The 22,939-nt window shown below is 42.2% G+C and overlaps 1 protein-coding gene and 1 long non-coding RNA gene across 7 annotated transcripts; one reads left to right on the top strand and one right to left on the bottom strand.

Annotated features, from left to right (window-relative positions):
- The first annotated feature begins 53 nt into the window (after positions 1–53).
- Positions 54–21,033, top strand: LOC101745863 (sodium-independent sulfate anion transporter). Of its 6 annotated transcripts, XM_062673492.1 has the most exons (12): positions 1,103–1,611; positions 3,531–3,699; positions 4,432–4,959; positions 9,729–9,899; positions 10,657–10,877; positions 12,826–12,979; positions 14,070–14,234; positions 14,392–14,553; positions 17,007–17,107; positions 18,019–18,204; positions 18,338–18,502; positions 20,287–21,033. In XM_062673492.1, exons 3-12 carry the CDS (start codon positions 4,719–4,721, stop codon positions 20,515–20,517), a joined length of 1,797 nt encoding a protein of 598 aa, XP_062529476.1. In that variant the 5' UTR covers positions 1,103–1,611; positions 3,531–3,699; positions 4,432–4,718; the 3' UTR covers positions 20,518–21,033. The 6 variants fall into 6 exon arrangements, with proteins under 6 accessions (XP_037872598.1, XP_037872600.1, XP_037872597.1 ...); XM_038016669.2 differs by lacking the exons at positions 1,103–1,611; positions 3,531–3,699 and adding an exon at positions 56–286; XM_062673493.1 differs by lacking the exon at positions 1,103–1,611 and having other exon boundaries at positions 3,413–3,699.
- LOC134200500 (uncharacterized) lies at positions 17,619–20,287 on the bottom strand. The gene is made up of 2 exons (XR_009975460.1): positions 20,152–20,287; positions 17,619–18,532 (listed from the first exon to the last, which is right to left on the bottom strand). It is a non-coding gene; the product is annotated as an uncharacterized LOC134200500 (long non-coding RNA).
- Positions 21,034–22,939: the final 1,906 nt, after the last annotated feature.

Genomic DNA, 22,939 nt, shown 5'->3' with positions numbered 1-22,939 from the left:
AAATAAGTTCAAGAATCGTATCGTATGTAGTTCAGAATCTGTACCGAGTCCCCGGCCGCAGTCGCCAGTGACGTCACGCGCGGCTGTGCGGGAGCCGCGGGAAGTGGGACAAAACAAATCTTCCGGACAGAACAGACTGTACAAATATATTATATACGTCGTTTTTGTATCGTAATAATTTCATATGTAAAAAAAAAAAGACATGCCCGCTGAATTTCTTGCCAGTTCTTCTCAGGACGGAGGCTAGTTCTTGTGAATTGGCGGTAGTTCTTTTGACGTTCAACAAGTATGTACTTTCATTTATGTTGAATAAAATTTTTTTGATTTGATTTGATTTGTATAATAAAAAATAATAATATTTGGATAACAGAATACTGTAAGTAAAAAAGTTGAAGCAAACACCAATTAAAAATGTCTTAATATTCTTTCAATATTCTTTAAAAAAGCGACGCAGCACGTTAATCTTCTTAATGTGGCCACATCTAACCCAGTCATCCGACCCGGGCGATGGGGCAACGCGCAGCCGCCGTCTCCCGCAACATGTCTGGTCGCATCCCCGGACACACACTGTGCTTTTAGACTCATCAAGCAGCGGTCGCGTGTCAACTAATCCATAGACACAACACACTGAATTTTTGGTCAGATTTTCTTAGTGGATCGTAAGTTATATCCGGTACTAAATTCAGCGAAACACTACATTTACTAGGGCCGACTTCCGAGCTTTACACTTTACGCTTCCGAGCGTAGCTCGAATAGTTCCTTAGATTACCAGCGATCACTATACAGAATGATAGAATGGGAGTTAGGCGTCTCGTCACACCGAAGCTAAACATGACGATCCAGTCTGACAGCAGTTACGTTCAAAGAAGTGCGAGGGATGCTGGACTAGCAGCTATCGTAATTATTATATTAAATAAGATAGAAAAACGTGTTTAAATTGCGGCGAACCTTCAACTATCACATAAGATATTTCACATTATTTACACCCTAAGCGCTACCGGCCACCGCAGACTATCGCCCTGCTCCAACCACAGTGGCCACCCATGCCAGTGATAACGTTAACAAGTTGACACCCGCAATAACATGTTACTTTTACATTCATAAAAAATAAAGCCCTTGATAAGCACGTACCTATAGAGAAATATAATTTAAAAAGTACCATAAACATACTAGTGAATGATTTAAATGTAAATAAATTAGATTTGTGTCGCAAGAGTAACTCGACGGGCATCAATATACGTGTTACTCCGTAATGTGTGAAGATGGAAAAATATATTAGCTGTTTTATGTAACGCAACTGAGAGACCAACTTCAAAACAAACAGACGTACACATGTCGCGGCGCCGCGGCCTCCCACTGACGGATTGAACTGGGAGCGCTGTCTCATCAGTTTGCCCGTTCACCAACCCTGATTAAAGTGATAAAATGGCCGAGGTCTAAAAGTGAAAATTTGATTAGTGAAGCCCCGGCTCCCGGACCTGCTCTCCTCTTGTCTTGTATCAGCCGCGTCGCGCCCTCGGCTGTGAACTGAATACGCCGTGCCCTTCAACTGTCACTACCCAACTGTGAATAACATACATGATGTTAGCAATAATATGTTGCTATGCAACAGTGAGTACATTTATTTATTAAACGTGCAACCGAACTCACGAATCAGAAGTGTAACAAAAACTAGAAATAATAACAGATAAAACAGTTACGCTACGTTTCAATGTTAATGTAGAATCGCAAAAAGATAATGTAACTGTTTGTCTCCAAAAATATGTAAATATGTGAAGGTTTTTATAACAATATCACACGACGCGGGCACAATATACACGTACATATATATGTGCCTGTTACAAGCATCACTATTATCACTAATCAAACAGTTGCCGGTGAGCCTGTAACACCATCGGCGTGGCACCAGCGCCTGGTGACGTTCACGATTTGGTGACTTATCGTAGCTTAGACGAATGGAGGAGCTCACGGCCCATCTGGAACTCCCTGTTTTCCAATTACAGCACAAGAGCGGATTATGCGGCATAATGCTCAACTAAGCTTCAGCATAATTCGGCATTGTGCGTCACTGAGTCGCATTATGCTCTGTAATTGTAGTTTTTCAATTGTAGTTTTCCAATTACAGAGCATAATGCGACTCAGTGTCGCACAATGCCGAATTATGCTGAAGCTTAGTTGAGCATTATGCCGCATAATGCGCTCTTGTGCTGTAATTGGAAAACGGCCATTAAGTGGATACCGGAGGACATAAGTACGTGATTACCGGCGCCCGACTTGTGTCTTAACGCCTATGGTGTAGTGTGACGGCTGCCTACTGCTTCGCGCCAGAATTGAGCAGTGTGATGGTAGTTACCGGAGTACGCTCACAAAACGCCCTACTGCCAGCAGTTACGCAAATTATCTTTAGCGGATTTTATGTTTATTACCCGATGTTATTCCTCTATCGTGAAAATAATTCGTAACCATAAACTTTGGTCATCAAAAATGCTATCTGCCTATAGGCTTCGAACACCGACATTGGCACATGGTTTGTTGCGCGTAGATCAGGCTTATCTTTTGAGCCACAACGAATTTAAGCTTTAATAAATTACGGTCCAGCTCATCTCGTGTTTGTTGGAGCTTATGAACACAACATGAGTACTTACCGCCACACGTCTTGTGACATGATCTCTATGTTGCATAACTATAACTTGGATTAACTGTATTTGTTATATTTATTAAAAATATAAAATACATTATTAAATATCCAAAACGATTGCACCTGTTGTGAGTCGGCGCGGGTAGGTACCACCGCCCTGCCTATTTCTGCCGTGAAGCAGTAATGCGTTTCGGTTTGAAGGGTGGGGCAGCCGTTGTAACTATACTGAGATCTTAGAACTTGTATCTCAAGGTGGGTGGCACATGTACGTTGTAGATGTGTATGGGCTCCAGTATCCACTTAACACCAGGTGGGCTGTGAGCTCGTCCACTCATCTAAGCAATAAATAAAAAAGAAAAAGAAAAAAGTGTTTTCAAGAGGCATAAATCAATTAATAGAGGTCTAAAATGTAGGGGTTCGAACTTATTGGTGGGAACAGAGAGAGCATCATTTATCCCTTTCCATGTGACATGTGTCGTCGTGCTGTTGGAACACGTGTCGACACAGTGCGTTCATTGTCTAGCATCAAATTGAGACTCTTATCACTTCCTTATTTCTGCGCAGATTTAAATTTTTTGTTGATCAGTTTGTATTCATCGTTAGTTTTATGAAGCAATATAAAATAAGTAAGCACCCGGATTGGAATCACTGCGTCGCGGCGTCGGTTCTTAGTTAAACAATAGATATTATGTGCACGGTATTTTATCAATAACAAATGTTATAAAAATGTTTGTGCTACGCATGTAATCTTAAAAAAGAGCACTGCTCTCGGCACTTGTTGCTGATGTTTTTGCCACAGTCCCATAAACGTACGAAAAGAAATGTATCGATTTAAAAGAAATTTAAAGGCGAACGTTGAACTTTTTTATTTCTCTTACCTATTCGCTGGTAGCCTAAGGGGCTATTCCAGCCACGCCCGGACGAGTAGGTGACCTCACGAGCTCAAGCTGAGAGAATTTGCTACACACATGAGCAGTGCTTCGCAGAATTTACCACCGGAACGGAATTGCGACCCCCTGAGAAGATCCGGCGAGAAACTCAGTGGATTGTTAAACATTATGGTACTTTAAATGAATGTTAAGTAGATTTTGTTAATGTTTTAGACCAAAACTTAAATACGGCTAGCGCTGCAACTCACAAAATGTGAGTTTTGATTAAAACTCACATGATAACTAAAATTCGAACAAAAAGAAACAAAAAAGCTATCAGTAAAAGACGCGGCTCAAACTTGAGTTTGATTTATTTAAGGTTCGACGCTTTGAACAGTTTATAATTTCGTGATTACCGAGGACGGATACAGAAGAACTAGTGGTTCCAGATTTATCTACAAATTGCGAAAATTACAGAAAGCACTATCTAATTATTACTATAACTGCGTTGTATAGTGTGAAGGGGGTGGTAATGAATTTATTATGTAAAATTCGATCAATTGAAATTTACTATATGAACTGGAATTAACATATTATTATCTAATCTGTTTACTTGAACAAAACTATTTATTCCCACAAGTACCTAAATAAAAAATATAAAACATATTCCATAAAGACCCATGTCCCAGTGTCACTCTGAAAATAAATGAGACCATACAGCCATACCAGTCAATCGATGTTTCATAGATCTCAAAAACTATTCAATGTATGTATTTAATAATATATTTGTATGCTTAAGGTCTAATCGACAAATTCAAATGAATAGAGAAACAATGGAAACTAATCCAATTGCCTAAGATAATCATCGTAATCATTAGCATAGGATTAGAAAATTATTTGAACAACATTTACATTTTTTTCTAGTAATGAAGTAATCTAAACGAAAAAAATATTATACAGAGAATGACGATAGGCGGCAAACATGTCCGAGTGCGAAGGTGACACTCGTGCAAATCTCAAGAAAAACAGATGAATTCAATTCCAAAGATAAGTGAGAATTGTTTGTTCGGAGTGTTGACTCCAGCAGGCTCGACGCTCGCTTGATAAGTCGAGTAGCAGCAGAGTGCGCGCAGCCGCCAGCGCCGCCAGTGCCGCCCGACCAGTGCCCGCTGTCAGTTCATGAACCACTACACACTACGTACTAAAACTGAATGATGAATGTGGACGACGGACTCCCGCTGACGACGAGCGATAAACAGAACCGCACTTGGCGTCGGCTTGTGAAGAAGAGACTGCCGATCTTGGAGTGGGCTCCACAGTACGACCGCCTGACGGCCGTGGCGGACTTGGTGGCCGGGGTCACGCTGGGCCTTACCCTGGTGCCGCAGAGCATTGCATACGCATCCCTCGCTAACTTACCTGTTCAATATGGATTGTATTCTTCTTTTATCGGTGAGTAGAATCAGGAATATTTATCTAGCGATGTAACAATGTCTATTCCATTTTGCAGCCTTTCCACATCTTTGTCGCGTTTTGTAACTCTTGTTTGATTATTTTTTTCCAAATAGGATTTTAAATGTGCCTTTTTATAATGGAACGTGAATGGCAATTAAATGTGAATTAATAAAATATTATTTCCATCACCAATAAAATATTATGAAAATATTTACTATTCAAATTCATCAAAATCAAATTCAATAACATAACATATAACTTATAAACCCAAATAAGTCTCAGATACTGGGCGATAAGGTAACTAATATTTGAAATAGGTTTTTCTCCACAGATATGGACTGCATAGATGCATCAAATGTTTATTTATTTCTTATCTATTACGCAAGCTGTGGAATTATTTTTAAAGTTTATCTTTTCGAGTTACTTTTGTAGATCTATTATTTACTATTAGTGTTACGACAAAACTCCATTTCCACCATTGTAGTTTCCGTGTCACGTGCTAAAAGTGTTTTTTAAAATAAACACCCAATGTTTTTGTTTGTTCTGTTTAAGTTATGCAAAAATTTTAGAGAAATGACGAGAACGGAGTTTATTATGACATTCTAACGAATACTACTAGCTAATAACATCCAGACAGCCTCCATGGTCCATCTATTTTCTGCGTAAAGTAACCATAACAGATGCTGTTATTAATACTACTACTCTGACATAGATCCTAATCCTAACATTCCAACTGTTGGGCTATTTGAACAGGCTTTAAGAACAACTAATTTTACTGTACAGTGTTGCATAAATCTATATATATAAAAGAAAGTCGTGTTAGTTACACTTTATATAACTCAAGAACGGCTAAACTGATTTGACTGGAAATTGGTGGGGAGGTAGCTTAGAACCAGGAGAAGTACATAGGATACTTTTTATCACGTTCCCGTGGGACGTGACGTAAAACTTGGTATATATAACAAAATGAAACTAATATGGAATAACAGAACACAACTGACAGCTAAACGTAATGTAAGTCTATGGTTAATTATAAGAGAATTTTGAAGTTGATCGGTTGATGTGTTTGTTTCGAGTTTCTATTAGCTTATTGTGCCGAGATAGGTAATCATTAAGAAAGCCATTCCGGGACAAATAAAAACTGACCTGGATAAAATTAAAAGTCTGCTCATTTATTGGCTCTAAGGCGGAACAAAGTTCGCCGGGTCACCTAGTTTTATTTAAAAGTCACTGATTGATAAATATGTTGACAGAAGCAAAGCAAATGGTTTTTTATTAGGCCCCCAAGGCTCGCCACAGTAACCAGTCCTGCGCAGCCTGCATCCAGCGAATCCACTCAACCTTTAGCAAGTCGTCGGTCATCTTGTGGGACCCTACCCGTGCTACGCTTAGGTTCTAAGCACCCCATTCCACCATTAACTTGGCTGCCACCGTGACTGTACCGTGAATAGCGGAACTGGCGGAGACTGGGGCCAGTTTTTATTTTTGTCAGCCATTTTTAGGGGGTTTCCATAATCGCCACCCTTGGTATTCGTGTTGGCGATTGCAGTATACTTCTATAATACTCGAAGAACGCTGCTGCATATTTCATGGAGGATCCCTTAGCCGCCTCTTTCGATACACGCGGGAGGAGATGGGAGGTGCTAGTCTATTTCGAGGCCAAATGAGCCTTCATTAAACTAAATTAATATAAATGGATGAGCCGGTCCCCGCCTCATATTGATCTTACCTTCTTAGGAAGGTTCACTTAAAGCTTAATTTGAACTGCTAAGAGTGTAAAGTTTTAATCCAATTGCATTAATGATAACAGAATGCTTGAATAACTGGATTTTATAATATAATAATAAAAAATCTTTAATCTAAAATCGTTCAGGTCTGTAGACACGGTAAGCGAAGTATTATACTCTTAAAAGTACCATATACGTCGTGTTCATTTAAATTCTATGCTCGTTTGCTCATCGACGCCATTAATGAAATGTTATTGACATTATTAATAGCATGACGGTTGCGTTAAAGGCTTGGTTTTTATTAGCAACTAAAGGTATAAGCTCCCGGTCTACCTGATGGTAAAGGGTTACAGCCAAACTTCTGACTACGGCTGAAGACTCCTTTAAACCTACTTTAAAGGGTGTTTCGCACTAAGGGCTATGGATTCAAGCCGCTTGCCGCCGAATTCTGCTGAGCCTAGACAAAAGGTCGACGAAATTTAGTGGCGAAACATAAAAAAGTATTTTAAAAAAACGAGAAGAGAGCACAATATGGGAGCTGCCAGCCTCCTTGAGATATGAGGTGGACGTCTCAAACTTATTATTACGAGCTGGGGTCAGGATATATAATAACTCATCGCCGTAATCACCGGCAACACTATAGGCCAATGCATAATAAGCTGGTACAATATTCAGTGAACACTGCTGTCGAATTCGTGGTTAATTCTGACTGTCTTTTGTCTGTTTTCACTTAAACAAAGACAAGTCACATCATTGCCACAGAAAAAAGGTGGAGTTCATTCTGAAGTCAGTTAGTAGCCCCTAGTAAAATAGCATTCGGAAGGCATTGCAGGAAGTAAGTATGACTTATGCTCGCAGGCGAGTAACGATAGGCGACGTAACTGAAACAACTAGCTCAACACAAACAATTTTCCAGAGCACGCCTACACATAATTTACAAAAGAAAATTCCGTTGACTATGAAACACGGTTAATTTAAAATTTAATACGCAAAGCTCAATTAAATAAAAGATATCACTTTATTTACGCATGTACCTATCTATGTACTATATCCACAAAACTTTTATTCTCAACAAATGAACGAAATGATAGCCTATTTCAGATAGAGTTATTTTTTTATGTTCACGTTAAAAAGTGACATTGCTACAGGGTTTCCCCAGTAGTATACGCAGACAGACGTGTTTCTGATAAAATTTCCTAAATTTAATTTTATAAGCCTACGAGGGTTTACACGTAAACGACATAGCTCTTGTTTTTTTTAAAAGGTAGAAAATCTACGAGCAAGCGTTGCACTCAGGACGTTTCTTATTAGATCGGGAATCAAATTGTTGTTTTTAGCTTTGTCAAAAGTAAGATGTAAGTCAAAAGTAAAAAGTAAGACTATTGTTACGGAATAGAAATCCAGTATTCGGTATTCGGAAAAACCTACATCACGCTACAAACAAGATAAGTTTGCAGTTTTGTCATCCATGAGCTCCGAACGTCAACAACTAGGTCTACTGATAGAACTAGCCTGCTCAGTGGAGAGTCTTCCGTCTGTACTATCCCCTAAATCATCTTTATATTATAGGTAATTGTGTTTACTTGCTTCACTGTTATTGCGCAAGTGCTGATAGTTACATTTACAGCAAGCAAGAACACGCAATGACAATAAGTACAATTTCGACTGTACCAATAAACCTGTTCAATATCATCCACGACGTCCAGTTTATTGATAAAGTTTTAAATTTTTACAAATTTTTTATAATATTTTTCGGTAGGCAGCGACTTGGCTCTGTCCCTGCCATTACTGAAGTCCATGGGCGACGGTAACCACTCACCATCAAGTGGGCCGTATGCTCGTCTGACTGAAGACGACATTTATATAAATTCTACCACCAAAGTAAACTAATGTTTTGCGAGGCGTCGCTCAGAGGAACCACAACTTGGAATTCACCGCCTCATGAGTAATTCTAGTCAAATATCTACTCCACCTTGTCGGTAGTAATTTCTTAGAACCGGAGCGAATAATAGATTCGCGTGAGGAGCCGATAAGATGGTAATGTCTACCTGCTCTTCACTGAGTCCATCGAGGTTTTTTTTTTGGCGGGAACCTTAAAGAAAACCGATTCAGGAAGAAAAAAAAAATTTCTATTTCATTTTACTATTTCTATTTTATTTTTCTATTTCATCTTTAGTCTCTTTATTAAAAATTGGTACAAAACAAACGTGTTAGGTGTGTGAATTTGTGAGAATGGTGGGAAACGAGGTGGGCGGGCATAACCCGCCCACCTCACACAAACGTCCTCGGCATGAGGTCGGAGACGGAGGGAATTCGACGGACTGTGGTGATGGCGGCGGCGGTGAGCGGTTTGACTATTCACCATATATTACGCCCGATTATAAGAGACTATATCGGGAAATGCCACATATATAGACTTCAACGTTTTCATTGAAACCACAAACAACAAGGATAGAATAGGCAATAAGAGCCCTATCTATCTTAACCATATATTTTCAAGTGAAGTAAAAAGAGTGACAGCTATACAATGCATAAATGCAAATAAAATAGCAGTAATATTTAAACAGTTTAATACAGCGAATAATTTCATTAACAACAACACCTTTCTCAACAAACACGACCTTAAAGCATTTATTCCGGCTGCGCAAATAGAAACAACAGGTATAATCAGATATGTACCAGCAAACATTTCAAACAAAGACTTATACACTAAACTATCTTCAATTTATGAAATAATAGCTATAAGAAGATGCACAAAAAAGGTGGGGCAAGAGCGAGTACCAATACATACAGTGAGCATTACATTTCAATTATTTACAATCATTTGCTTTATTACAGCCTTTTTTCACATTTTTTTTAGGACGTTCTTGGTCCTGGAACTCATTCGTGAGAAACGGTTACATCAAAATTCACCGAGTATAACGATCCCACGGACAAACACCACGAGGACCGAATAAACTTTCAGTCAAAGAGAAAAATCTAATCTTGATAGTTTGTCCTGGTTGCTTCTTTTTTGAAGACGAAAATATAATTTTCCAGGTACAATGCTGTACGTCATCCTGGGTACAGTCAAAGAGGTGTCGATAGGTCCGACGAGCTTGATGGCGCTGTTCACCCTTCAGATCTGCCGAGAGCTGCCCATTGAATTCGTGGTACTACTGACGTTCCTTTCCGGATGTATCGTCTTTGTTATGGGACTTTTGAGATTGGGTGAGTTTCAAAATTATAAAGTACTTATACTCTTCGGCTGCTACAAATGATTATTTTTTTATTGCCCTTGTAGGCAGACGAGCATACGGCCCACCCGATGGTGAGTGGTTACCGTCGCCCATGGACATCAGCAATGCCAGGGGCAGATATGGACAAGTAATAAAAAGTACCTGTTTTTCTTCATTTGTTATAAGCTATGTTTGAAAAACTTACTAGTAATTTCTTGCAACCAATCCTTAAATTACTCTATGATGATGATGAATGTTATTTTCGCCATTAATTTAAAAACTTTAATAGAGAACCTTTTCTTACTGCACAATAGACCAGCATTCGATCTCACGGTCGGCCTAGTGCATAGAGGTTACGGAAGCTCATAAACATCACAACAAGACTGCTTTGCGGTAGAAAAAAGGCGGTATGGTGATACCTACCCCTGCGCACACACAATACGCCACTGAAATTATCATTGAAATTACTAATTTTACAGGTTTAATTTTATTACACGACTAGCTGTATCCGTCCGCTTCGCTGGGCATTTAAAATTAACATTATTATTTCTCACCCCCGCAAACATTCTCATCATGAACGCCCCCGCAACCCGCCCCATTCAGTAGTTATAACGGAACATCCGTAAAACCACTGTAGTTTTATATATTAGTATAGATGTTATTTTCGTGAAAGTCGTTTGTGAACAGGTCGTATCTGTTTAGCCTGGTCTGATCCCGTTATACTCACAGTCACTTATTGCTCTTTTCAGGTTTCCTAGTAGATTTAATATCACCTTCAGTGACGAGCGGCTTCACGTCAGCGACCGCAATCATCATCGTCGCCGGACAAGTGAAGGGGCTGATAGGACTGAGCTTCGTCGCGGAGTCGGTGGCGGACAACGTGTACTTCGTGGTCAGCAAGTGGAGGGACATAAGGCTGGCTGACTGTGCACTTGGGGCCGTCTGCTGCACCGTTCTACTTCTCTTGAGGGTGGGTAGTATTTGGGAATTTACGAGTATATGTCGATGAAAAATCGTCATTTCCTGGTGGTAGGACCTTTTGTGAGTCCGCGCGGGTAGGTATCACCGCCCTGTCTATTTCTGCCGTGAAACAGTAATGGGTTTCGGTTTGAAGGGTGGGGTAGCCGTTGTAACTATACTGAGACCTTAGAACTTATATCTCAAGGTGGGTGGCGCATTTACAGTTGTAGATGTTTATGGGCTCCAGTAACCACTTAACACTAGGTGGGCTGTGAGCTCGTCCACCCATCAAAGCAATAAAAAAAATCGTGTCATCGAATTTTTATCATACATTGAACATGACATTCAAGATGTAACGAAATATGAACCCGGTTTTTTTGATAGTTCGGAACCTTCTATATTTCTAAAACCAACGTCAATTTCCTTAGTTATTTAGAAATTTTCATTTGAATTTTTTAGTATACTCCGCAATATCAGATAATGATAACTAAAATAATTAGTTTTATACGCCATGCAGCCGCGTCCGTGCGCTCTCTCTGATGTAACTCTTCTAAAGAGTTGTCAACGCTATATGTATATAAGTAGTTATGTAGTATATAGAACGTCTGACACTATAAAATGTACTAGATAATGTTTTATTAAAATACAATTACCGAGAGCCACACGCTCTTTGGGTTGTAATTTTGAGCGGTGTTCGATGTCAAAGGTAAATCTAAGTTGTTCTTAATTATTGGGAGTACACAAGAGTGTCTTTGGCATCGTGTGACGACCCCTGAGAACTGAGACGTGGCCTCCAGCATGCGCAGGGCGGGGCGAGTGCTCAGTGGTAGAAGTGGTTTGGTTTGATACCACAAGCGAAGCCAACATTATGAACCTTATAATCAGATCTTGTGAAGAAACTTGGTTACGATCAAGAAGATGTAACTGCACAATATGAGAATACAACTTAATAAAATAATTATTAATATCATATACAACTTTAATTCGAGTCATATTTGCGCGGCATTAATGCAATTCAAATTAAAAAAAAGCGTTTGAGATAAATTTTAATTGGTTATTTGCTTAGTTTGACGTTATCACTACACATCAAACAATTCTTTTATCCTTCAGAAGCCTGTTTGCTGCGAAAATTAAATAGATCGCTATAAACGTATTAAGGTTATGGACCTTTTGTTAAACATAATCATTTTAGCGAAAAATTGCACAATACCATATATAAGATAAATTAACGTCAAAATGTTGCAAGCTGTGTCCTCATTCATAATACGTGTTTAACGTCACTTAAAATCAGCTGCCTACAAAATCACACCACATAGGTATATCTTATTCTGCAGCCCTCTAAAGATAACACTATAAAAGTTGTCAACCTATTATGTTGTTGCTATATGTTATATTTTAACAGATTTACAGACTTTTTTTTCCGGGTAGGGGGCCGAACCTCGTACGAGGTGTCCGCTCCCGGGACACGCGCCGTGTGTGGGACCTGACGGTCCGCAGATGTTGGGAGCGGACCGCGGGCCCAACGATATACGTTAACCGCTACTTTAACAGTAACAATAATTAAGCTGACATGTATTGAGCATCTTTGTAATCGTATCAATAAAATCGGTCATGTCAATTCTGAATAAAAGTAAACAGGCACGAGCAAAAGCGAACCTTAATTTTTAAGACTGTTAGATTGAATGTCTTTCGGCTCGAGAGTCCAGCGGCGTCCGGCACTGCCGCCGGTGAGTGTTCGGGCCCATTGATAGCACAACGCGAGCACGAGGACGTGGGGACCTAGTTTCTTAATAATCTTTTTTTTTGTTCGAAGAATTTTATAGATAGACACCTATCCAATCCTTCTTCTTTACTAACTGATAACGTTTTGTATTGACTCAGTTAAGCGTTCTTGTTAGCTATCAGTAAGTTCTAGTGAATTCTTTACAGCAGCTACTAGTAAATATTGTGTATTTCAGAAACTGAAAGACGTGCAAGTGAGCCCCAAACAGACGAAGTTGAAGAAGGCTCTGTGGCTGGTGTCGATCAGCCGGAACGCCATCGTCGTGCTCGCGGCTTCTGTTTTCGCTTTCTACACACACAATCCTCAGAAACCAATGTTCAAGTTGTCAGGTAACACCGTTAGAGTAGACTTGAGTAGAGGTACAGCTTCGATCGTAGTGCGGATCTGGAGATAAACCGCTACAAACCCTCACCAGCTCGCGCTGTGGCCCGCGCGCATGCCGAGGTCAGGCTAACTAAGGCTATTGTATATACGGGGAACTAGCTCACAGCACGTCGGTGTTGAGCGGTTACCGGAGCCGATAGAAAGAAATATTGTACATGTTTTTCCTAACTAAACCTAATGGGCTATTCCATCTTGGCACGAACGGCATCAATTGTGGACTCTTCAATCTTGGACGCAGGCACAGTGGTCATATCAAACCCTGCGCGTGGTGTACGGCTTTAATGTCCCCCTTCAAGTAAAGTTTATAGTCGTCGTGGCCTAAAGGATAAGACGTCCGCTGCATTCGTATGTAGCGATGCACCGGTGTTCGAATTCCGCAGGCGGGTACCAATTTTTCTAATGAAATACGTACTTAACAAATGTTCACGGTTGACTTCCACGGTGAAGGAATAACATCGTGTAATAAAAACCAAACCCGCAAAATTGTAATTTGCGTAATCACTGGTGGTAGGATCTCTTGTGAGTCCGCACGGGTAGGTACCACCACCCCGCCTATTTCCGCCGTGAAGCAGTAATGCGTTTCGGTTCGAAGGGTGGGGTAGCCGTTGTAACTATACTGAGACCTTAGAACTTATATCTCGAGGTGGGTGGCGCATTTACGTTGTAGATGTCTATGGGCTCCAGTAACCACTTAACACCAGATGGGCTGTGAGCTCGTCTACCCATCCAAGCAATAAAAAAAAAAAAAAAACCCCGCCCGGGGTCCCGGTCAACCCGGTCAGAGTAGGAAAGTTCCCACGGCCAACATTACAACCAAACACGCGGCGCCACCCCGAGGACTATAGTCGACGACCAACGATGCCGATCTCCGCGGTACGGCGGCCCTACCCCGCTGTGGTTAAGATAGGTCAACCGCTATCAACCAAATTACTTTATAGGACAAGTTGAAGTGACTAATTGAGTGCCGTTATGCTGCTGTGTACAAGGAATGTTGTTCACTATCTAAATTAATTAAATTCAAGACACGTGTTCCAGGTCTAGTGGAGCCGGGCCTGCCCCCACTCTCGCTGCCGCCATTCAGCGCCTCCCTGCACAACAGCACGCTGCGGCTGCAGGACATGGTGCTCCACCTCGGCAGCGGCGTCCTCATGCTCCCGATAGTCATGGTGCTTGCCAATATTGCCATCGCAAAGGCTTTTTGTAGGTTGAGAAATATTTCTTGTTGCGCTTTAAATTTTATTCCTTATAATATTCCAAAATTCTTTTAAATATTTTACTAAGAGTCACGAGAACAGAAAACCAAGTCCCGCCACCTATCACTTAGAAATGTATCTAACGTGATGTCTGACACTTGTAGCTGTTGGTGAGAAGCTGGACATAACTCAGGAGATGATGACCCTGGGCCTGTGCAACATCGCCGGCTCGTTCGTCCACGCCATGCCGACGTGCGGCGCCTTCACCCGCTCCGCCGTGTCGCACTCCAGCGGCGTGCGCACCCCCGCCGCCGGACTCTACTCCGGTACGGCGCCGCCCCTCCCCGCGCCCCCCGCCCTGCCCCGTGCACCCGCCGCCCGCGCCCCCCTCCGCCCACGCCCCCGCCGCCGGACTCTACTCCGGTACGCCCCTCCCCGCGCCCCCCGCCCTGCCCCGTGCACCCGCCGCCCGCGCCCCCCTCCGCCCACGCCCCCGCCGCCGGACTCTACTCCGGTACGCCCCTCCCCGCGCCCCCCGCCCTGCCCCGTGCACCCGCCGCCCGCGCCCCCCTCCGCCCACGCCCCCGCCGCCGGACTCTACTCCGGTACGCCACTCCCCGCGCCCCCTGCCCCGCCCCGTGCACCCGCCGCCCGCGCCCCCCTCCGCCCGCGCCCCCCTCCGCCCGCGCCCCCCTCCGCCCGCGCCCCCGCCGCCCGCGCCCCCGCCGCCGGACTCTACTCCGGTACGCCCCTCCCCGCGCCCCCCGCCCCGCCCCGTGCACCCGCCGCCCGCGCCCCCCTCCGCCCGCGCCCCCCTCCGCCCGCGCCCCCCTCCGCCCGCGCCCCCGCCGCCCGCGCCCCCGCCGCCGGACTCTACTCCGGTACGCCCCTCCCCGCGCCCCCCGCCCCGCCCCGTGCACCCGCCGCCCGCGCCCCCCTCCGCCCGCGCCCCCGCCGCCGGACTCTACTCCGGTACGCCCCTCCCCGCTCGGTGGAAGATCTTCCCTTTGTCGTATATATCTCTACACTAGTATTAAAGGTCTTGTTACCAGATCATTAAATTTCCAAAAAAACAAAACTAGATAGTGTATAAAAATGAAGACTCAATTGTACGGGATTTTCTTAACCTAAGAATCAAATAAAATATCGCTTATTGACGTAACGCTGGACCAGCTGTCGGGATGCGCTTCGCACGATATTTGTTTATAAAATTTAATATAACTAGTCAGGTCATAAGTATTGTCACACAGTAAAAACTTTTCTTTTAGAATGCTGGCCACAAAAAAGTTTATTGAATTCGAACGTCGAATTGTTCATGAAAATAAAAATGTATACTTTTAGAATTTTACTCATTTTTAAATATGGAGTGGACGCTTAAAGAAGACCGTGTTGCAGTTATTGCGTTGCATCGTTGCGGTTACGCGCCAATTCAAACTTTTAACATACTGAAAAATTTGAATTTAACCAAAAGATTCGTTTATCGTACCATCAAACGATACAATGAAGACTCTAGTGTAGATGACAGGTCAAGAAGTGGTCGCCCTCGGTCTGTTAGGACTCCAGCAGTGATAAAAGCTGTGAAGGCGCGAATTCAAAGAAATCCCAAACGTAAGCAGAAACTGTTGGCCCTTCAGATGGGGTTAAGCAGAACCACGGTGAAAAGGGTGTTAAATGAAGACTTAGGGCTTCGGGCATATCGAAGAAAAACAGGACATCGTTTGAATGCTCGTCTAATGGACCTGAGACTGACGAGATGCCGCGCTTTGTTGAAGCGGTACGCGGGAAAAAAATATCGAGAAATTATTTTTTCGGATGAAAATTTTTTTACCGTAGAAGAGAGCTACAACAAACAAAATGATAAGGTGTACGCACACAGTAGTGAAGAAGCGAGCAACCGTATTCCGCGTGTCCAACGAGGTCATTTTCCATCCTCGCTCATGGTATGGTTGGGAGTTTCTTATTAGGGCTTAACAGAGGTACATTTTTGTGAAAAAGGTGTAAAAAAGAATGCAGTTGTGTATCAAAATACAGTCCTGACGAACCTTGTGGAACCTGTTTCTCATACCATGTTCAATAACAGGCACTGGGTATTCCAACAAGATTCGGCGCCAGCTCATAGAGCGAAGAGCACACAAGACTGGCTGGCGGCGCGTGAAATCGACTTCATCCGGCACGAAGACTGGCCCTCCTCCAGTCCAGATTTGAATCCGTTAGATTACAAGATATGGCAACACTTGGAGGAAAAGGCGTGCTCAAAGCCTCATCCCGATTTGGAGTCACTCAAGACATCCTTGATTAAGGCAGCCGCCGATATTGACATGGACCTCGTTCGTGCTGCGATAGACGACTGGCCGCGCAGATTGAAGGCCTGTATTCAAAATCACGGAGGTCATTTTGAATAAACTTTAGTGTCATAAGAATCTATGTTTTGTTAAGTTCATTTTGGTATATGAATGGTTACATAATGAATAAACTTGTTTCAATTATTTTACATTAAACATGTGACAGAATTTATGACCTGACTAGGTATTTTATTATGTGTAGAAGAGCACATATTACCTAAGATCAGTTGCCCGCGGAGGTTAATCTTGAAAGCTGTCAATAATAAATAATAATAGGAAATTTGACCTTCAATATAAGCTTATCTTGTAGCCGAGACAGTAATTCGTTATGTGCAATAGAGAAACAGCACATGTAAAATTAATCAAGATAATGAAACATAATAAATAAGATCCAGTCTTAGTTAATCTGCTATATGTAATGCATATTCTGCTTCCAGGTATAATAACGCTGCTGGCGCTGGTGTTCCTGACACAATACTTCTACTTTATCCCAAAGGCGTGTTTGTCGTCGGTCCTCATCTGCGCGGTCATATTCATGGTACGGCAGTCACGCCACATTTTTTTCCTATCTAAGCTGATGGCCTTGAGGAGGCTATGTCAGCGTAACCCTAACAAGTAGGTGAGCTCACGGGGCGTAAACCTGACGACGAGACCTGACTAGCAAGAGCAGTGCTTCGCAGAATCTACCACCGGATCGGAAACGCGAACCATTGAGAAGATCCGACGAGGAACTCAGTAGGCTGTGTCTATGGGTTAATTTACTCGTCCTTCGTCGCAAGAAACGGGTTTGTGATGCACAACCCGGTAGTTATGACCGGTGCTTGTGGTACCTAAAGGCACTGTTAGTGGATCAGGAGGAGCACGTTACACTGAGGGGGGAGTACTGCTGTGAAGTGTGAGGCGCCGCCAGCTCCTCTGTTAAAACCATTAAAAAACCTGTGTCCAATTCACAAGTGGTAGAAAGGAAACTTTCAAAAATTTTGGCTTTAATGAGACGAACATAAAATTAGGAAGAGGATAATTGTAGGCTTGGTCATAGTGATGCAATATTTGATAATTATTTTATATTTTATTTGTATATACTACATAGATGTATTCAGAATTTAAGTTTTTAATATCAGGTACGAAGTAGAGCACAAAGAGAAACACCGTATGATGCTTCTTATGTCATTTTCTCCCACGTTACATCTTATGAATTTATGTGTCGCTTTTTCGTTTAATCGACTCTCGAATCACAACGATACTAAGAAGTATTCACTTCAATTATGAATGTGCTCTCGAGCTTGTACATAGAGCTGAGCAGCTGGTGGCGCAGCGTGCCCCCTCCCCCTCTCCCCGCCGGCTGTGACGTCGGCACTACGCAATTAATAAACAAAAAAACTGTTAATATTTGTTTTTATTACGGTGAATGTCTAGAAAAAATGTGTTTCCTCTGCCCCAAAACTGCAGATAGATATTGAAACAGTTCTCCGGCTGTGGCGACGGGACCGCATGGAGCTCTCCGTGCTGGCGCTCACCTTCGTGACCAGCATCGCGCTGAACGTGGAGCTGGCGGTGCTGGCCGGCATCCTGGCGAGCCTGGCGCTGCTGGTGCGGCGCCTCATGCGGCCCGCCCTGCACGCGGCGGCTGTCAAGGTGCGCACTGTCCTCCTCATCCGGCTCCTCAGCCCATGTACTTGAGAGGCCGCGACCCTGTACATTGTACAGCGAGTCCTAGTCCAGGCGTGAAGTACCACTTCGCTATGTTGAAAGCTTCATACGCATACAGACGGGGTCGGGGGAGGTGTGCGTGGTGCGCGTGACGCAGGGCGCCGTGTACCTGAGCGCGGAGCTGGTGGGGCGGCGCCTGCTGTGGGCGGCCGCGCGCTCCGCCCCCCGCGCGCTGCTCGTGGACTGCACCCGCCTCACGCTGCTCGACTACACCGCGCAGCAGGTCGGTCCGAGTCCAGCTCCAACAGACCTACTGTCAATAAGCACCCCCGCACCGAGCTTAGTATTAAAGCTTTCATAGGCAGTATTAACCTTTGAAAAAATATTTATTACTAGCGACCCGCCCTCGCTTCGCTTCAGAAACATTAAATTTTATTATTGATAGCTGAGTCCCGCGATGTTAGCCGCGGTTATTGTCGTACCGCGGATGACGCCGCGGGGCGAATCTAGTCTAAAAAAGTAACCTAAGTTACTCCTTATGTCATCAGCTCCCTATCAGTGAAAGTATCCTCAAAATATATCCCAGCCGTTCCAGAGATTAACTGGAACAAACAGATAGACAGACAGATAAAAAAGTGTGTGTGTCCGCTCCGACGCACGACTGGAGTTTACTGGATATAAAAAATTAAACGAAACAATACGAGAAATAGTTCTATATTACGACAACACGATACACTACAGATTATTAACAAATTAACGAGACACAAAACAAACGACTAACAAATATATGAAAATACAATAATGAGAGAAACGCGCGATCAGTACGAGGCTTTGTGGCGGACTGCCGGCGCAGCAGCCCGGCGTCACCTGCGATAACGCGGCCGCGCGTTGGCTCCTGATTGGCGCGCGCACGCATCACGCAATCAGGAGCCAATCAGGCGCATAACGCATTTCGTGTGACATGCTAGTACGATTTTGATTGGCGCGCGCACGCATCACGCAATCAGGAGCCAATCAGGCGCATAACGCATTTCGTGTGACATGCTAGTACGATTTTGGTCCCCATAATTTTCATACCCCGGGCCTATATATGTAAATCGATTCTAAAGGAGTAAACTCCAAAAATTGTAAAAAATGTTATTTTGGTGTATGTACCGTATATTATTATATATTCATATGCATGTATTAAAAAGAGGCTATTTCAATATTACAAACAGACACTCAAATTTTATTTATATGTATAGATTCATTTACGACGTGAAACGGGTATACTATTGAATCGTTAAGCGGTTACCGGAGCCGCCACCGCCACAGCGCGTCGGGCTCCGGGGCGTGCGGTCAAAAGCAGAATCAAATTGATATAAAGTAATATTGTGTAACAGCCCAAAGACTTCGTTCAGATTTTTTTTTTTTGCTTAGATGGGTGGACGAGTTCACAGCCCACCTGGTGTTAAGTGGTTACTGGTGCCCATAGACATCCACAACGTAAATGCGCCACCCACCTTGAGATATGAATTCTAAGGTCTCAGTATAGTTACAACGGCTGCCCCACCCTTAGAACCGAAACGCATTACCGCTTCACGGCGGAAATAGGCGGGGTGGTGGTACCTACCCGTGCGGGCTCACAAGAGGTCCTACCACCAGTTAATAGCCAATACCAGTCCATATCTAAGGCAAGTGCGACTAAAAACCTGATGAGTTCCAATAGAAAGGAATGATGTCGTGGAAATTAAAATTCTAAAAGACTACAAAATATTTATTAGAACTCGTACGTTTTGTTTGAACAGTGCAAGTCCTCGCGGCTCCGGAGACACGCCGCGAGCGCGAGTACTGCCCTCCATACTTTATTGTTTTTTCACGTGAATCATTAATAAATTCGGGTGTTGAGATTCCGACATCGTAAAAAATCTTAAGATAGGAGGCAACATTTACCTGGTCGTAACTGTGGTCTATGGTCTACGTCGACACCAGAGACCAGCTCGTGAGCACGCGACGTGGGACATGAGAAGCACAATATTGAGCGCTTTATCGCAATATCATAAACTTATTCTATTTTCATGCTTCCAGGTTTTTGAAAGAGTTATTAAAAAAATCAAGAATGACAATCAGAAGATACTATTTTATAATGTTCCCGTAGAATTGATGAGTCAAATGGAAAACATAGAAGGAGTTATAAAACAGTCATTCAGAGCGACCTCAGTGCAAGAAGCTCTCGCTGTCATCGAAGAAAAAGCTGTTGAAGCCAACGAATCCACCGCGCTGATGGCGACAGAACCAGGCAGCCGCGATAACGTGTAGCTATATAATCCTGTAGTTCAAACAAACTTTACTAAATAAAATTCATTAGTTTTAATTAATAATAGAAAAATCGAAACTTCCAACTTTGTTATAGATATAGTTTAAGAATCTTTATATCGAGGGGTGATAGGATATTTTGTTTAAGCGACATTTTTGCAACTTTACCGGAGAACCATTTAAATATTAAAATTTAGAAAATATAACAAAAAAAACCTCTTCAGCTAGTATTTGACTGGAGTAAACGTAATTGAAGTTCAATTAAAAACATCGCACTGCTGATTCTGACACCAAATAAACGTACCTTTAAATACAAAGATAAATATTAAGCGAAATGTCGCTTAAACCAAATAGCCTTTCACCCCTCGATATGGTTTTAAATCTGTTACAGAAATGTTTATAATGTAAATGATAGTATTAGTAAGCTAATTTATGTAATAAATTTACGTGTTTAGATTTTGGTAATTGTTAAAGTTGTTGAAAATAAAGCACCACCAAAATATAATATATGTCATACAATTTTATTATTATTTATTATTATTATTATTACAATTTTATTATACAGCATATTATAGTATTAATGAAATACTACTCAGGGTCCTGTAGTTTTACAAGTCTTTGATGTGGATGCACCCGCTCAAAACGTCATGATAATCATGATCCTTCCGATCCACTAACATTATTATTAAACGTAAGGAGTAGGCTTAGGGACCTAGGTCACCATAATTGTCGACTTCAGCAAAGGGGCCATCCATAAAGTACGTCACACGTTAATGGGGAGGGGGGGTATCACCGAAGTGTGACATCGTGTGACAAGGGGCATGGGGGGTCAATACTTTTGTGACGTCACATGTTAAAATTTAAAATACTAAAACGCAAAGTTTGTATGTGAATAAAAAAATTTAAAAATTTACAAACTTGATCTATATTTATTAATAATTTAGCATTCTCGCTATGCGATAATTTCTCATGCAACGTCATTTAACTTCTAGAGCGGCGTTGTAATGCAAGTGAGACACTCAAATTAGGATGTTCCTGACGTTCAAATTCAGAACGAAAATGAAGTGCCTGATTTACCAGTAATAGCTGATATAAAAGAGTGGATCCAAAGTCCATGGACACTCGATAATTAAGTTTTTTATCTTTAATTAATATAATTAATCGTTTATTATTTTCTAACTAGTCGTTTGTTTTTTCGGTTTTATGAAATGTTGGATTTTATGTTGATTTTATTAGATTATTATTTAATAAAAATAAGTAAAAAATGAAAATAGCTGTTTTCTCTCGATTATTTTTAAATACATACATAAATTTAAAAAATGTGTGACGTCACATCAGGAGGGGGGTGTTATAAAAATGTGACAACCTGTGACAAGGAGGGGGGGAGGGGTTCAAAAGTCCTAAAATTCGTGTGACGTACTTTATGGATGGCCCCAAAGAGATCGACGTGCAACCTAACCCAAACATCAGCCTGCTGAGTTTCTCACCAAATCTTCTTAACGGGTCGCGATTCCGATCCGGTATTAGATTCATCCACGAAGCAGCCGCTCTTGAGTTGTTCCGCCGGCAGCTGTTAGTTAATCCCACCCCTCCTGGCTGAGCCCGTGTTCGCTCACCTGTACTGGTGAAACTGAAATAGCCTTCAGGCCACCAGCAATCCTTCTGTGGCGTTTAAGAAACCACCTTTTTATGATGCGTAAGCCGGAAGTGCCGGAACGCACGAGAGGTGGGAATAAGAGGATAGTCTGTGAGGTGGGACCTTTTTACCGCCAAAATTTTTATATATAATATAATAATTTATAATGTGTTTAATAACTAATATAATATAATAACTTAGAATTGTTTATACCGCTACAACAATAAAATTTCTATTATTTCAACTGTGGTGTTAATTACATAAAACACGACTTTACGGCGAAATAAAGAAGGGACTAGGTATATGGACTCCCTCACTTCTACTGATGTAAATACACTAGATTCGTAATTAACGTGCTAATGCTTTGCCACTACACATTTGGCCACAGCCATTCACACGCCATTGAACACTGAACTGATGCTTCAGTTCAGTGTTCAATGTGACGTCAACCGAGTTCTACCGAGAAATGCGCGGCAGAAACAATTACCAAAATGGGTAAATGCGTAGTAAAACAATGCGATTCAAGATCAGAAAGATACAATAAATCAAGGGGAATTACTTTCCACACGTAAGTATATTTTTATGTAATCATATTAACTCAGATAACGTTAACATTATAATAAAAAATACAATGTTCAATTTTTGCTTCAGTGCTACCACTAAAACAACATGTTGGTCTTCCCACATTAATGGGAGAATTTGTAGTTTATGGAAAAAAATACTTTGTTACCTCTGTTAAAAGTAAAATAAATTAGTCAAAAGGATTCATTAATTATGAAGCGAAGGTCC

This window comes from Bombyx mori, chromosome 17 (assembly GCF_030269925.1).
Source record: "Bombyx mori chromosome 17, ASM3026992v2".
In the NCBI taxonomy this organism is placed as follows: domain Eukaryota; kingdom Metazoa; phylum Arthropoda; class Insecta; order Lepidoptera; family Bombycidae; genus Bombyx; species Bombyx mori.
Note: the sequence above shows the minus strand (reverse complement) of the source record. Positions and strands in the feature narration are given on the sequence as shown.

Excerpts from the sequence above, each read along its gene's own strand:
- LOC101745863 (XM_038016669.2), top strand. The coding sequence starts at position 4,719 with ATGATGAATGTGGACGACGGACTCCCGCTGACGACGAGCGATAAACAG. Across the intron at positions 9,900-10,656 it reads TATGGGACTTTTGAGATTGG|GTTTCCTAGTAGATTTAATA; the intron begins GTGAGTTTCAAA and ends TGCTCTTTTCAG. Across the intron at positions 10,878-12,825 it reads CCGTTCTACTTCTCTTGAGG|AAACTGAAAGACGTGCAAGT; the intron begins GTGGGTAGTATT and ends TGTGTATTTCAG.